Source organism: Macaca mulatta, chromosome 1, assembly GCF_049350105.2.
Source record: "Macaca mulatta isolate MMU2019108-1 chromosome 1, T2T-MMU8v2.0, whole genome shotgun sequence".
Lineage (NCBI taxonomy): Eukaryota > Metazoa > Chordata > Mammalia > Primates > Cercopithecidae > Macaca > Macaca mulatta.
The window spans coordinates 127,344,102-127,360,858 of NC_133406.1; the positions used below are offsets into that span (position 1 = coordinate 127,344,102).

The 16,757-nt window shown below is 39.2% G+C and overlaps 1 protein-coding gene across 4 annotated transcripts in view; it reads left to right on the plus strand.

Annotated features, from left to right (window-relative positions):
- SLC16A1 (solute carrier family 16 member 1) overlaps window positions 1-15,539 on the plus strand; it is a 43,450-nt gene extending 27,911 nt beyond the window's left edge. For 3 of the 4 annotated variants that reach the window (XM_015147153.3, XM_077976787.1, XM_077976845.1), the window contains 4 exons: window positions 1,234-1,494; window positions 6,071-6,214; window positions 9,806-10,672; window positions 13,690-15,539. In XM_015147153.3, coding sequence (XP_015002639.3) covers window positions 1,278-1,494; window positions 6,071-6,214; window positions 9,806-10,672; window positions 13,690-13,964 — 1,503 coding nt within the window. In that variant the 5' untranslated portion in view covers window positions 1,234-1,277 and the 3' untranslated portion in view covers window positions 13,965-15,539. 4 annotated transcript variants of the gene reach the window in all.
- The last annotated feature ends 1,218 nt before the right edge of the window (window positions 15,540-16,757 follow it).

Here is a 16,757-nt window from a genome sequence, read left to right on the forward strand (position 1 = left end):
GATTTCTTAAGTGGTGAGAAGCTATTTTCCTTTAAGCTACAAAAAATTATGGGTAATGCTATGACTCTAAAACTTTTTCTGATAATGTCTTTAAAAGAAGATAATGTCTATTGGATAAGTAACTTTAAAAAAATTCATTTACTCGAGAGCTAAGTATAAAGTTCTGAAGGAGAAAAACACCTTTTTTTTTTCTTTTACACAGTCAACAGTCAGCACATCACAAAACACTACTGTAACCAGATGTGTGGGGGTTTTTTCCCCCACATATACCAAGCAATTGTAGGAGACACCAACTGGGTGTCCTGTAATTCAATTCAATTTTGACTTCAACTACCTGGAGTTAGATCCCAGGTTAAGGGCTCAGTCGCACAAGACTGGGACCCTTACTTCACATGCCAATCATACATAAGTAGGTTGTAAACTGTACTTGTGACTGACCAGCTGTAAATCGGGCTACCACTACCCTCTCCTTGGGTTTGATTAATTGCTAGGAAGGCTCACAGAACTCAGGGAAACACTTTCGTTTGCCAGTTTATTATAAAGGATACTATAAAAGATACATATGAAAGCCAGATGAAGAAGTACATAGGGTGAAGTCTGGAAGGGTCCCCAAGTACAGGAGCCTCTTCCCCCGTGGAATTGGGGTATGCTATCCTCCCTGCACATGGATGCAATGACCAACCCAGAATCTCATCAGGTCTCTTGTTTCCCAATTTATTTATTTATTTGTTTATTGAGACAGGATCTTGCTCTGTCACCCAGGCTGCAGTGCAGTGGTACAATCACAGCTCACTGCAGCCACTACCTCCCAGGTTCAGGTGATCCTCCCACCTCAGCCTCCCAAGTAACTGGGACCACAGACACGCACCACCATGTCTGGCTAATTTTTTAATTTTTTTGTAAAGTTGGGGTCTACTTATGTTGCCCAGGTTGGTCTCAAACTCCTGGGTACAAGTGATCCTCCTGCCTCAGCCTCCTGAGTAGCTGGGACTATAGGCATGCTCCACCATACCCAGCTAATTTTTTTAAAATTTTCTTAGACAGACACAGGATCTGTGTTGCCCAGGCTGTCTTGAACTCCTGGCCTCAAATGATCCTCCTGCCTCAACCTCCCAAGTAGCTGGGATTACTAGTAGGCATGATCCACCACGTCTGGCTATATTTCTTATTTCACAAAAGAGTTTTATAGGTGTGCCTTATATTGACATACTATTTTAATTTTATATCTTTCAGATATTTGTATTTGACTTGCGTTTTGGAATTTATCTACACTTAAAATGCCACCAGCAGTTGGAGGTCCAGTTGGATACACCCCCCCAGATGGAGGCTGGGGCTGGGCAGTGGTAATTGGAGCTTTCATTTCCATCGGCTTCTCTTATGCATTTCCCAAATCTATTACTGTCTTCTTCAAAGAGATTGAAAGTATATTCCATGCCACCACCAGCGAAGTGTCATGGATATCCTCCATAATGTTGGCTGTCATGTATGGTGGAGGTAAGTACCTATTAAGGCCTGCTCTTTTAATTTTCATGAAGCAGCCAGAGTGTCTGTATTAGGTAACTTTAAAAAAAAAAGAAAAAGTCTTATTCAGTGAGATGTTTTGAAATGTTATTTCCTAAAGTTTGGTGTTTAGAGTCACATTTTTCATTCCTGATAACAATAGCAACTCTCGCTATAGTATTTGAAATACTATAGCATTTCAAAACGGAAATGAGAAAATCGTGAGGGACCTTGATTTGCTCCAACTGATGTATCATTGAGCTTAAAAGACTGTTATAAAAATGATGTATGCGCAACTGGTTTTTTTTTGTTGTTGATCCCTGCTAGACTCTTGAAATGTAAACATAAATATAGATTTTTAAAAATTGATGTTGGGAGAATTAAAATTAATCAGACTGGCCTAATGGCATGGTTCAAAGTCTCAGGTAAAATCTTTGTATGATGTTAGAATCAACTGAATAAAACCTCCTCCGTATTACTTGCGATGTTATGAGTCCTAAAAGCATGTCAGCTGTACCCTAAACTTAAATTTTACCACTTACTTCTCTTTTGTTTTCTTTGGCATATTGTAAAGGAAATGTAGGGAGTAAGTTGCTCACTTAACATCATCTAAAATACTGTTTCTAGCCAATGTAGTGATTCTAGGTTTCAACTATAAATAACTTAGCCTTAGGCTGCTGAAGTGGTGCCATATTCAACCAATATCTATCAAGTTCTATGAGTACATTCATCACGGGGCTAGGTGTTGTGAGTGACAGAAAACACTGATCCCTTCCTTTGAGAAGTTTATAATCCTTTTGAGACAATAATATATGATCATGAAACAGGAATAAGCAGTTGAAATCATAATTTCATTAAGCCTATAATTAAATTGTACAGAAGAAACAGGTAACTGGCTGCCATGGAGAGAGAGAAACTGGGTGACTGGGAACAGGAGTAGGAAGACATGTTTCCACTGCTTATCTTTTTGTGCCTTTTACATTTTGAACATGGGCCTATTTTGTCTATCAAATTAAAGAACCTAAGTGCTAAATTGTAGTGTTTGCTTTTTTTGTAAGTTCAGAGAAATCGAAAGGGACTTTGGGCATTAGCTTCTGAGAGCCAATAATTTTGCAGGCTTTGAACTCCATTCGGCCAGGATTTTAATCAGGTTTTGACTATGTTGGCTTGAAGAAATTGGTATAAACATTACCCAGAGGTACTCCAGGTGTTCAGTGTGTTCTTAAGTTGACTACAAACCAGAAGTTTACATGTTGCAATTCTGTGCCACCAAAGAGCTAGAGAGCCACTTGTGTTTTGCATCAAAAGTAAGTGATGTCAGTTTTATTAATTGCACGTGACTCTCCTTTGGGAAAACAGTTCCTCCTTTGTCCTTACGCAATTAGTGGGATAACTAGCACATTTTTTTGAGTTTGTATTTAATAGGCCCATAAACCGTACGCCTTTCTATTTTTAATCATAGCTAATTAGGCCCATCCTTCCTGAAATAACACTAAAAGACAAAATGCCTATCATGAACCTTTGGTTTCTAAATAGTATATCCCCTAATAAATAGTTTTCATCACTTTTACAACTGTGATAATCCTTTAACTTGTTCACTTGGACCACAATGTGAACACTAATACGTTTTGAGATATGGTTGGTTTTGTTTTCTTTTTTAGTGCTTTGGGTCAGAGATATACAGTGATGGTTATTAAAGTATATTTTGTGGGGAGGAGATGTTACCTGCCTGCTTTTGGTTTGTTTTTCCTTTTTTTAAAACATGAAAGTATAAATTTACATATTTTAAGTTCCACAAGGGTCACCTTAACACTTGTGGTTTGGAATTTTAAATATTTCAAAAACTTTAACTTCTGCAGTATTAACTTCTACCTCACAAAGTCAGCAGTGTGGTGATACTGATCTTTGTTTTGTGGGATCTTTTTTCTTTTTTTTTTTGACACAGGGTCTCAATGTATTGACCAGGCTGGAGTACAGTGGCATGATCATGTCTGCCTCAGCCTCCCCAGTAGCAGTTGGCCCTACTACTATGCTCAGCTAATTTTTTATTTTTGTTAAGTAGAGATGGGGTCTCACTCTATGGCCCAAGCTGGTCTTTTTTATTATTTATTTATTTATTTATTTTGAGACAGCGTTTCTCACTCTGTCACTCAGGCTGGAGTACAGTGGCACAATCACCACTAACTGTAGCCTCAGCCTCCCTGGGCTCAGGCGATCGATCCTCCCCCTTCACCCTGCCAAGTAGCTAAGACTACAGGCTTGCACCACCACGCTCGGCTAATTTTTGTATTTTTTGTAAAGATGGGTTGTCGCAGTGTTGCCCAGGCTGGTCTTGAACTCCTAGGCTCAAACAATCTGCCCACCTTGGCCTCCCAAAGTGCTGGGATTACAGGCATGAGCCACCGTGCCTGGCCTGGTATTTATCTTTGTTATTCTGGCTGTACAAAGTCTTATGACTCTATATATATTTTGTTGTTGTTGTTGTTTCGTTTTGTTTTGTTTTTGTTTTTGTTTTTTGGAGACAGAGTCTCACTCTGTTGACCAGGCTAGACTATAGTGGCGTGATCTCTGCTCACTGCAACTTCTGCCTCCTGGGTTCAAGCAATTCTCCTGCCTCAGCCTCCTGAGTAGCTGGGACTGCAGGCGTGTACCACTACGCCTGGCTAGTTTTTGTATTTTTAGTAGTGATGATGTTGACCAGGCTTGTCTCAGAATCTCCTGACCTCAGGTTATCCACCCACCTCAGCCTCCCAAAGTGCTGGGATTGCAGGTGTGAGCCACTGTGCCCGGTCTAAAAATATTTTATAAGTATTCTTTCAGTATGTAATTTTTTCATCTTACACAAGCTTTAAATTCAAATTATTTTATTTCTTTCTTTTCTTTTTGAGACAGAGTATTGCTCTTTTGCCCAGGCTGAGTACAATGGCACAATCTCTGCTCATTGCAACCTCTGCCGTCCGGGCTCAAGCAATCCACCCACCTCAGCTTCTGGAGTAGCTGGGACTACAGGTGTGTACCACCACACCTGGCAAACTTTTTTATTTTTGGTAGAGACAGGATTTCGCCTTGTTGCCCAGGCTGGTTTTGAACTCCTGGACTCAAGTGATCTGCCTGCCTTGGTCTCCCAAAGTTCTGGGTTTATAGATGTGAGCGCCCATTCTTGGCTCAAATTATTTTCAAATTAGCTGTGATCTAATTCATGAACTGATTATCTTAGTTTGCCCAGGCTGCTGTAACAAAGTATTGATCACAGTGGAGGCTGGGAAGTCCAAGATCAAAGTTCCAGCAGACTAAATAAGTAGTGATGGTGCCTTATGTCTGTGTCCTCATGTGACAGAAGGGAAGACAAACTCCCTCAGTCCCCTTTTTTTTTTTTTTTTTTTTTTTTTTTTTGAGATGGAGTTTTGCTCCTGTTGCTCAGGCTAGAGTTGCAATGGCGCAATCTCACCACAACCTCCGCTTCCCAGATTCAAGTGATTCTCCTGTCTCAGCCTCTGGGATTGTAGGCATGCACCTCCACGCCCAACTAATTTTGTGGTTTTAGTAGTGACAAGGTTTCTCCATGTTGGTCAGGCTGGTCTCAAATTCCTGACCTCAGGTGATCCACCCACCTTGGCCTCCCAAAGTGCTGGGATTACAGGCATGAGCCACCACTCCCACCCTGTCTTTCAAGAGGCTGAGGCAAGAGAATGGCATGAACGTGGGAGGCAGAGCTTGCAGTAAGCCGAGATCGTGCCACTGCATTCCAGCCTGGGCAACAGAACGAGACTCCATCTCAAAAAAAAAAACACAAACCACATTTATGATAATATACAAGTACTCTAAAATGTATTTAGATGCATTTATATGTCTCCTATCAGTGTGTGTGTCTGAAATTTAGAACATACTTTCTACATACATGTTTTTGTTTTGTTTATTTGTTTGTTTGTTGAGACAGAGTCTCACTCTGTTGCCCAGGCTGACTGAAGTGCAATGGCAGGATCTTGGCTCACTGCAACCTCCACCTCCCAGGTTCAAGCCGTTCTCCTGCCTCAGCCTCCCGAATAGCTGGGATTACAGGCACACGGCACCATGCCTGGCTAATTTTTGTATTTTTAGTCGAGACGGGGTTTCACCATGTTGGCCAGGCTGGTGTTCAACTCCTGACCTTGGGTGATCCACCTGCCTCAGCCTCCCAAAGTGTTGGGATTACAAGCGTGAGCTATTGCGCCCAGCCACTTTCTGCATATATGTTAATCATATCCTAGATAAATCAAGAACCTTGTGAACATCCATTGCCAAGGTGTTTTCAGCCTGCCCTGCCTTAAAAGAGAAAGATTAAGGATAACTTCAGATCTTTTGTATTTTAGTAAAATTCCATCCAGTATTTTTAGATTTAGAACCTGCACAATTATGTTTTCTAACATCTTTATTTTAGTACACATATGACTCAGAAATAATTACAGAAAACAGTATTCTTATCATTGCTGCTTGTTTATTTTGGAGGATTTGTCATTCGTTGTCATTCATACTTGTATAGATGTGAGGGAGCAGTTTCCTTTATATTACTACATTTTTGGTTATCTTTTAGGTCCTATCAGCAGTATCCTGGTGAATAAATATGGAAGTCGTATAGTCATGATTATTGGTGGCTGCTTGTCAGGCTGTGGCTTGATTGCAGCTTCTTTCTGTAACACTGTACAGGAACTGTACTTCTGTATTGGATTCGTTGGAGGTGAGTTACTACTGATTCATTTGGAAGCATTAGTTTTTTGCTGGCTATTTTGTATTTACCTGCATTCATCTTTCAGATCTCTGAAGTGAAATTATTTTCTTATAGAAATGACTTGATTATCATTTTGAAGAACTACAGATAAAAGTACTAGAAAAGCAAACTTTTAAAGAAATTGCCATTATATGATGGATATTTATTGTTTGTTGAATGAGTAAATGAATTGAAAGAATGATTGCACTCCTTGTCCTAAGAATAGACAGTAGTGGTAGATACAATGTGTGTGGCAACTCGGTGCGAGAGTGGCTATTTGATAGAATGTCCACATAACGTTTCTGAGGGGTAGAGAATATGCTTGATAATTCCTCCCCCATTTTAAAAATCACTAAATGAAGATAATGAACTGTTGATGAACATAATTAATAAAAGTTACCCATAACCTCACAATCCAAAGAATATCATTAACATTTCTATATATATCCTTCCATGTGTTTTCCTATGCACAGATACACCTTTTTTAAGAGCAAAAAAGGATCAAATTATGTATAATATTTTGTAACCAGTTTTTTTCCCACTTAACAATATATCATGAACATTTTTCCATGTTGTTAAATGTTTTGATACATAACAATTTTAATCTCATACATAACATAATTTTATTTGATCTCTTAATTGTTGACAAATTGTTTTTGTCAGTATTAGGTTGAAATTCTTTTGTGAACATGAATATATTCTTAGTATAAATTTGTAGAAAAGGAACTGCTGTGTGTTTGTTTTAATATATGTATGCTAAATTGTCCTCTAAAAAAGTTATACTCACTTATTGTCCCACTACAGTATATCAGAGATTCCAAGATTATCCCTTTTGTCAACAATGGGATATTGTCTTTTAAAAAAAAAAAAAATTGCCAATTTAACAGGTGAGAACAATATCTCTTGGTATTAATCCTTATTTTCTTTCTTTTTTTTTTTTTTTTTTTTTTTTTTTTGAGACAGTCTCACTCTGTCGCCCAGGCTGGAGTGCAGTGGAGCGATCTCGGCTCACTGCAAGCTCCGCCTCCCAGGTTCACGCCATTCTCCTGCCTCAGCCTCCCAAGTAGCTGGGACTACAGGTACCTGCCACCATGCCCGGCTAATTTTTTGTATTTTTTTTTTTTTTTAATAGAGACGGGGTTTCATTATGTTAGCCAGGATGGTCTCGATTTCCTGACCTCATGATCCACCTGCCTTGGCCTCCCAAAGCGCTGGGATTACAGGCTTGAGTCACTGCACCCAGCCTCCTGATTAATTTTTGGATGTTGAATTTTGTTAAAAAGTATTTTTAAATTCAATCTTTTCCAATGTTTTCCCGTTATTAAACATCTAAAATTTTTATGTATTCAAAAAGTATTTTATGGTTTCCATCTCGTATAGCATCCTAAGAAAGTTGTTTTCTACTCCAAGATTATGAAAATATTTGTCCACTTTTGTTTAGTGCACTTTAGTTTTTATATTTAAAAATCTGTTTTTTTGTTGTTTTTTGTTGTCGTTGTTTTTGAGACACTCTCACTGCCAGGCTAAAGTGCAATGGCGTGATCTCGGCTCACTGCAGTCTCCGCCTCCTGGGTTCAACCGATTCTCCTGCCTCAGCCTCCCAAATAGCCGGGATTACAGGCGCTCGCTACCACACCCAGCTAATTTTTGTATTTTTAGTAGAGACGGGGTTTCACTTTGTTGGCCAGGCTGGTCTCAAACTCCTGACCTCAGGTGATCCACCCACCTCGGCCTCCCAACATGCTGGAATTACAGACATGAGCCACTGCGCCCAGCTACATTTAAAAATTCTGAATGAATGAAAATATCTGACGTAAGATGCGAAAAAAGAAATACAACTGTATTTGTTCCCACATGGTTAATCAGTTGGTTCATTTGCTCATTTATTAATTTATTTATGAAATACTTATTGAGCAACAACTGTATGTGTGTTAGGATCCATTTTAGGTGCTATAGAGATAGAGCAACAAGTCAGGCAGTTAAGCTCTTTAATAGGAGGAGACAGACAGTACAACTCATAAATATATGAATAAATGAGAAAAATATCAGGCAGTGATAAATGCTGTATAAAACCTTTAACTGAGTGTTGTGACAGGGAAGAACTGGGCAAGCAATGAAGGTAAGGGCTCACTGAACAATCAACTTTAAGTAGAGACCTGCATAACAACAGGGAACCAGATTTGTGAAAATGTAAGGGATCATAGACCCTAGAGCTTATTAACAAATGTAAGAATGGTTTGCTATGAGATCAGGAAGTTCTTTGAATATTTCTTCTGCTAGCACTATTTATTGAATAATTTCACTGTTTGTTGAATTAATTTAAAATGCTACTTTATCTTACATCAAATGTTTCTGTATATTTCAACTCTGTTCCTGGACTTTCTGTAGTGTTTCTGCACTTGCACTGATCAATTTTTACTGATACGTGAAACAGAGCCACACTGCTCTAATGATTGTAGCTTTTGTAAAGCCATTTAAATAATATGTTCTGGTTGGTCCCACTTTTTCCTCTGTACCACCAAAAATTTCCTAGTAGCTCTGTATTTGTTCTCTAAGTATCCTTTAGAATCATTTTACCTTAATCTGAAAGTAAAATTCACTGACATTTGCATTGGATTGCATTAAGTTAGTACATTCATTTCAGGAGCTTTGACATCTTAACAATGTTATGTTTTATTTTCCCAAAACTTTGTGTGTATTTTAAATTCTCTAATCTCTCAGGAAAGTTTCACAATTGGAGCCTTAGGAAATGCCTGTTTTTAAGTTTTGGTGCTATATTGGAAGGGATCATTTTGTACTATATGTTATTTCTTTCTTTTTTGTTTTTGAGACAGGTTCTTGCTCTGTAGCCCAGGCTGGAGTGCAGTTATGTGATCATAGCTCACTGTAGCCTCAAACTTCTAGGCTCAAGTGATACTCCAGCTTTAGCCGCCCAAGTAGCTAGGACTACAGGCACACACTGCCATACCAGGCTAATTTTCGAATTACTTTTTGTAGCGACAGGTCTTGCTATGTTGCCCAGGTTGGTCTTGAACTCATGGCCTTAATCAATCCTGCCACCTTGGCTTCCCAAAGCACTGGGATTATAGACATGAGCCACTGCACCTGGCCTTATGTATTTTCTAGTGTAAATTTGTTTTATCTCTACTGTCAACTTAATGATCTTATATGGTCATAATAGTCCTTAAGGTGATTTTGTTAGATTGGACAAAATAGACAATTATTCACCTTCAAATAATAACAACATAATAAAAATAACATGTATTGAGTGCTTACTACATGCTGGGCAGTGGGTACTAAGTGCTTAACAAATTTTTCTTCCTCACAACAATACCCTCTGCCCGTTTTACATATTAGGAAGCAGTCATAGGAGGGTATACATGTCTGAGATTATGCAGCCAGTAAGCACTGATACTGAGATTTGAACCCTTGTCTGATTTAGAACTCATACTTTAAACCACTACATAACATGTTCTCTAACAATGAGGATTTATATCCTATTCTTTCCATTATTTATACCTCTTATTATTTATTTATTTATTTATTTTTCCCTTTTCACAGGTCTTGGGCTTGCCTTCAACTTGAATCCAGCTCTAACCATGATTGGCAAGTATTTCTACAAAAGGCGACCATTGGCCAACGGACTGGCCATGGCAGGCAGCCCTGTGTTCCTCTGTACTCTGGCCCCCCTCAATCAGGTTTTCTTTGGCATCTTTGGATGGAGAGGAAGCTTTCTAATTCTTGGAGGCTTGCTACTAAACTGCTGTGTCGCTGGAGCCCTCATGCGACCAATCGGGCCCAAACCAACCAAGGCAGGGAAAGATAAGTCTAAAGCATCCCTTCAGAAAGCTGGAAAATCTGGTGTAAAAAAAGGTCGGCATGATGCAAATACGGATCTTATTGGAAGACACCCTAAACGGGAGAAACGATCAGTCTTCCAAACAATTAATCAGTTCCTGGACTTAACCTTATTCACCCACAGAGGCTTTTTGCTGTACCTCTCTGGAAATGTGATCATGTTTTTTGGACTCTTTGCACCTTTAGTGTTTCTTAGTAGTTATGGGAAGAGTCAGCATTATTCTAGTGAGAAGTCTGCCTTCCTTCTTTCCATTCTGGCTTTTGTTGACATGGTAGCCAGACCATCTATGGGACTTGTAGCCAACACAAAGCCAATAAGACCTCGAATTCAGTATTTCTTTGCGGCTTCTATTGTTGCAAATGGAGTGTGTCATATGCTAGCACCTTTATCCACTACCTATGTTGGATTCTGTGTCTATGCGGGATTCTTTGGATTTGCCTTTGGGTGGCTCAGCTCCGTATTGTTTGAAACACTGATGGACCTTGTTGGACCCCAGAGGTTCTCCAGCGCTGTGGGATTGGTGACCATTGTGGAATGCTGTCCTGTCCTCCTGGGGCCACCACTTTTAGGTACAGTATGTCTCCCTACTAATGTGGCTCTGTTACAAAACAAGCATATAAGATGGGAAAGCTGACAGAAAGCAAACATTAGTGAGCTATTTGGGTAAGAATAAATCTTTCTCGTTTCTGTACCCTTGGTGCTGGGACAATGCTTGGCACAGGATAATTGCTCAAATATAGAATCTAATTAAATGGAACCATCAAGCCAAAAGGAGGATCAAATATCGTTACAAATGTCAGTGTTTTTTCTTTTTTTTGAGACAGAGTCTTGCTGTGTTACCCAGGCTGGAATGCAGTGGCACCATCTCAGCTCACTGCAACCTCCACCTCCCGGGTTCAAGCAGTTCCCCTGCTTCAGCCTCCCGGTAGCTGGGATTACAGGTGCATGCCACCATGCTGGCCAATTTTTATATTTTTAATAGAGATGGGTTTTCGCCATGTTGGCCAGGCTGGTCTCTAACTCCTGACCTCAAATGATCCACTTGCCTCGGCCTCCCAAAGTGCTGGGTAACGGGTGTGAGCCACTACGCCTGGCCTAAAATACATTTTTTTCTGATCACAAAACTGATGTGCTTAGTGTAGAAAAGCATGTAGAAAAACAACTCAATCTTTAAAGCACTAGCGATTATTTCATTTTAAAAATGGAGTATATTTCACATAATTTTTTTTTTTTTTTTTTTAAGACAGAGTCTTGGTCTTGTGGCCCAGGCTAGAGAGCAATGGCACGATCTCGGCTCACTGCAACCTCTGCCTCCTGGGTTCAAGCGATTCTCCTGCCTCATCCTCCTGAGTAGCTGGGATTACAGGCACCTACCACCATGCCCAATTAATTTTTGTATTTTTAGTAGAGGCAGGGTTTCACCATGTTGGCCAGGCTGGTCTCGAATTCCTAACCTCAGGTGATCCACCCGCCTCAGCCTCCCAAAGTGCTGGGATTATAGGCGTGAGCCACCGCGCCTGGCCCATAAGTTTTTTAAAAACACACAAAAAGCAAAAAAAAAACAAAAAACAAAAAAACAAAAGTTTATTTCAGTAGCAATAGTATAATAATAGCTACCATGTAAGCTCCCAGTGTACCAGAGACAGTCCTTATCATTTTGTATCTCCTGTTGTATCTCACAAGTCCATGTGAGGTAGGACCGTTTTAGTCCCCATTTTGTAAGTGAACAGGGGCTTCAAAAGGTGAAGTAACTTGGCTAAGATCATACAGCTAGTAAACTAATTATAACTTGGGAACTATTCCTGAAGCTTATTGAATACTTTATCTTTCAAATTAATATAGCTCAATAGATAACACGTAGTGAAAAAATAATTTGACCCTCCTTCTGGATGTGACTCATACTTTAGGAATTTTGATTTGGGGAGTGAGTTATAACAGAAGATCCATAGCTGCCTTTTGAGATCAGTCTTCTTCCATCTCATACCCAGTGAGTTACTAAGTTCTATCAGTTTTTATGCTCTAAGTCTTTTTCTCATCTGCCCATTTTTCTCCATCACAACTACTACCCTTATCCAAAGCCCTTGTCTCCTGTTTGGGCTGCTCCTAACTGTAACCTCCTAACTGGTCTACCTGTATCAGTTCCAGCTATTCTTCAGTCTCCTTGAAGTCTCCAGTTCAGAACTCTTCAAGATTTCTTAAAACTCTCCAGTTGCTTCCCCTTACTTTCAGGGTGAAAAGCAAATTCCCTAATGTGGCTTGCAAGGCACTGCATGGACTGGCCCCACCTGTCCCTCCAGCCTCATTTCTACCACTGGCCTCCTGCTTTCTGTGCCCCAGCAACCTGGCCCTTCTTTCACCTCACACACCATGCTCTGTCCTACCATTGTGCCTTTGCACTGCAGTTCTCTGCTTAGATCTAATTCCCATCCCCTTTCTCCTAGATAATTCCTATCCTGCAAATCCCAGCTTAGTTGGCACTTTAAGGAAAGCTTTCTTGACCCCACTTCTTTCAAACTCCCCTGGTAGTACTTGTCACAATTTGTGTAGTTACTTGATTAACATCTCTCTTGTCCACTGAACTGTGGATGTTAACTCCTCTGTTCACCCTTATCCTCAGGGCCTAGCTGAGCCAGTGCCTGGTATATGATAAAGGCTAAAAAAATATTGTTAATGAATGATGCAGTGAGTTAGAAAGCCATATGGAATCATATTTAAATTGGTTGTATTAAGTCCTGTTTAAGTGTAGGGTAGAATTTTCCCAGAGATACCAGTTCAATGAGATGCTAATAAATTTTACAGTAATGGAAGTTACGTAACCAAAATAAAATTTGGAAACATCAAGTTAAATAGGATTCTTTACTACCAGACTTCACAAATCCTTTATGAGAAAATAATATGCCATTTACCCATTCATTTGACTTTTGAAACATTAAAGCAGTATCCTTGTAGCACATGCTTAAGGGTGCAGACTTCAGAGTCAGACTTTCTATGTTTAAAGCCAAGTCATTTCACTTATTAGTTTTGTGACCATGGACAAATTAGCTAACATCTCTGTAATTTAGTTTTTAAATCTGTCCAGTGAGGATGATAATAGAATCTGCCTGTTGTAAGGATTAAGCACTTAGAATGGGTGTAAGATATTGCTTTTAAATTTTTAGCACTGGACAAGCGTTCACAGGAATACTCTTTGGGAAATGCTGAGAAAGGATTGGCCTGGGTAAATGGGACAGCACTACGGCCTTGGACAAGACTTCCAGGCCTCTTTCGGCAACGCTTATTTCTATAGTGTGTTAAGAGAATTGACTCTAGGTGATCACTGCGTCTCTTCCATTTCCAGTTTGCCGAGAGTTAACTATTTTCAAGTTACTAAAAATAACAGAAGATGCAAAGGCCACTTAAAATCCATGAGGCATTATAAACAGAGGATCAGCTAATTTTCAGCAGTTCCTTATACTAATTCATCATTTTGGGACTCTTTAAAGATTGGGTTGACATGTTTCTGAATGGATCCTTAAGCTTTGCTTGGGGGAGAAAAAAACCTGTTTACTCTTAGAAACATAACTGTTTTGTCGTTTTACATATTTAGGTCGGCTCAGTGACATGTATGGAGACTACAAATACACATACTGGGCATGTGGCGTCGTCCTAATTATTTCCGGTATCTATCTCTTCATTGGCATGGGCATCAATTATCGGCTTTTGGCAAAAGAACAGAAAGCAAACGAGCAGAAAAAGGAAAGTAAAGAGGAAGAGACCAGTATAGATGTTGCTGGAAAGCCAAAGGAAGTTACCAAAGCAGCAGAATCTCCGGACCAGAAAGACACAGAAGAAGGGCCCAAGGAGGAGGACAGTCCAGTCTGAATCCATGGGGCTGAAGGGTAAAATTGAGCAGTTGATGACCCAGGATATCTGAAAATATTCTACTGGCCTGTAATCTACCAGTGGTGCTCAATGCAAATAGTAGACATTTGTGTGGAAATCATACCAGTTGTTCATTGGTGGGATTTTTGTTTGACTCCTTACCAATAGCCTGAATTTAAAATGACATATGCTTTGAGGAGGGAGTGATTGGTAGCAAAAGATGCGGGAAAGAAGTAGGTTTTGTTTTGTTTTGTTTTAATCTTCGCTTTTAATAGTGTCAAAGATTATAATATGTGCCTTAAGTTTTAGTCATTAGAACTCTAGAGAGCCTTAACTTCTTAAACCATTTTTGCTGAATTCATCTATTTCGAGTGTTGTGTTAAAAGGAAAAATAACAACTAGCTTGTTTGAGGCAAATCCAAAATTTAAAATTAATCTTGCTTCATTGTTACATGTAATATATTTCAGACATTTTCACTGGAAGATTTATGAACAGAAATATTGGTTGAAAATTAGAGATTTTATAAAATGCTGACCAATATTTTCCTAGCATCAGTAGATTTCTGGCATGTTTCTGCTAGCTACATATTTAGGAAATTCAAAGCATAAAACTTTGGCAACATCTTGGCTGTTCTAGACACAGTGTACTTGTCAACCCCTCTCAGGTACCTTTTCTTGGGATGCTTATTAGAAGCCAAGTGCAGTGCTTAAGGTTTGTTTTCATTAAATTAGCTATTTTTGCTCCCCTGTTCAAAGATGCATTTTGAGTGTTTATAGATCACTGCCCTTTTTGAAATCACCTGGTATTATTTTTCTCACTGGAAAAGTTAGTATTAAAATCTACAAAACTACATATTTGTGCCTCCTTGGTAAATACAACACACCTAATTAAATGTAGACAGATATTTCAGACATCAGCTGAATTCACTTAAGTTTTTCCAGAACCTCAGTTAAACTGTGAAGCTATTGGAATTTTTTTTTCCTGGAATTTTTCCCCTTTGATTCACAGTGGTCCCATTTATATCTGCTTCCAGCTTAGTGCTATGCATAAGATATGTGTGTGTTTGGTGTTGTGTTGTGTTGTTTTTTTTGTTTTTTTTGTTTTTTTGTTTTTTAATTTTATTTTTTAATGTTTGCAAATTAAAAAGGGCCAGAAAAATTTGGCACCAGACAAACGAATAAAGATAGGATTGGGAAAGAAGTTGCTAAGTGTGCTTAGTTTTAATAAGTAATTCTTTCTCTTTTTTCAGAGAAGGCCTTACAGAAAATCGTTGTTGAATTGTTGGATGCATTCTTACTCTCCACACAAACCTAGAAATTTCGTGACCCCTTTCACTTACCTGAAAATTAGAGAAATTGATTCAGTATAAGGATAAGGAGGGAAGGTGGACCAGAATGAAAACTGTAAATATTTTTTTAACCTAATATCACTTAAATTGAGGCAGAAAGATATAGATATTCAATGAATTATATTCAATGCATTTAAAATACCACTGTAATTGACAGAGTTAAAAGCATAGATACAAAACCTTGTGTAAGAGGCTGACTTTTCCAAATAAACATTTTTTAAGAAAATATTTCTTCTTCCAAATGTCTATTTTCTTCAGGAAAATATTGCTGTGTCTTCATTTTCATTACCAGGTTTCATTTCGGGCCTTGCTAAATTGATTGAATTAAATCATCCAGCTTGTGAGCCTTGATATTTGGGTATATGATTTATTTTCATTTGAATTTCTCCTTTTCTCTTCTTTGCTGTAAGGCAAGGAGGAGGGGAATTTTAAAACCATCTTATTTGAACTGAGAGCATCCAGGGCATTTAACCTTAAGGAAACAATGAAAAACTCCCTTTGTATGCCTGGGCATCATGGCAGATAGAGGAAGACTGTTCGAGGAGAAAACTGCTGCTGAGAGTGTTGGCAGGCTTGGCCTCAGGTTCGATTCTAATTTTCTTCGGACCCAAGTCGATAGTCTCTGTGTACCTCTCCTCTCTTCCCCTCTATAAAAATGAGGATTAGGCCAGGTGCAGTGGCTCATGCCTGTAATCCCGGCACTTTGGGGGGCCGAGGCGGGTGGATCACAAGGTCAGGAGATCGAGACCATCCTGGCCAACATGATGAAACCCCGTCTCTACTAAAAATACAAAAAAATTAGCCGGGCGTGGTGGCGGATGCCTGTAGTCCCAGCTACTCAGGGAGGCTGAGGCAGGAGAATGGCATGAACCCGCAAGGCGGAGCTTGCAGTGAGTGGAGATCGCACCACTGCACTCCAGCCTGGGCGACACAGCGAGACTCGTCTCAAAAAAAAAAAAGTTCATGCTTAGGGGTAAAAAGGCTATGATAATTCCTGAGGTGGACTCTTACTTGCCAGAGGATAGTTTCAGGGTGACTCTTAAGAATATTAGCTAAACAATTAAATCCTCCTATTTGATCAGCTTCTCCTTTTAGTCTTCCCAATATATTGGTCTTTCTTTGGTAAATGAAGGGATGAAACTAACACTGCACCAAATGGTGCATATAAACCAGCTTTTCACGTAAGATGGATTTGAATATCAAAGTCCTTAGTCTTTCTACTCTAATACCACACTCCCTCCATAGGGAAAAGATGCCATACTAGTAGCAGATAAACTTTTCCCCTCAATAACTAACGATTCTATAAAAGAAGAAATAAAACTAGTAAATAATCTTGGCTAAGGTTTTTTATACCTAGCAGTGTCTTCAAATGCAAATGGAAAGGTTGATGAAATATCTATTTTCCCTACTACATCACAACAGTTTAAATGACAAATTATTACCG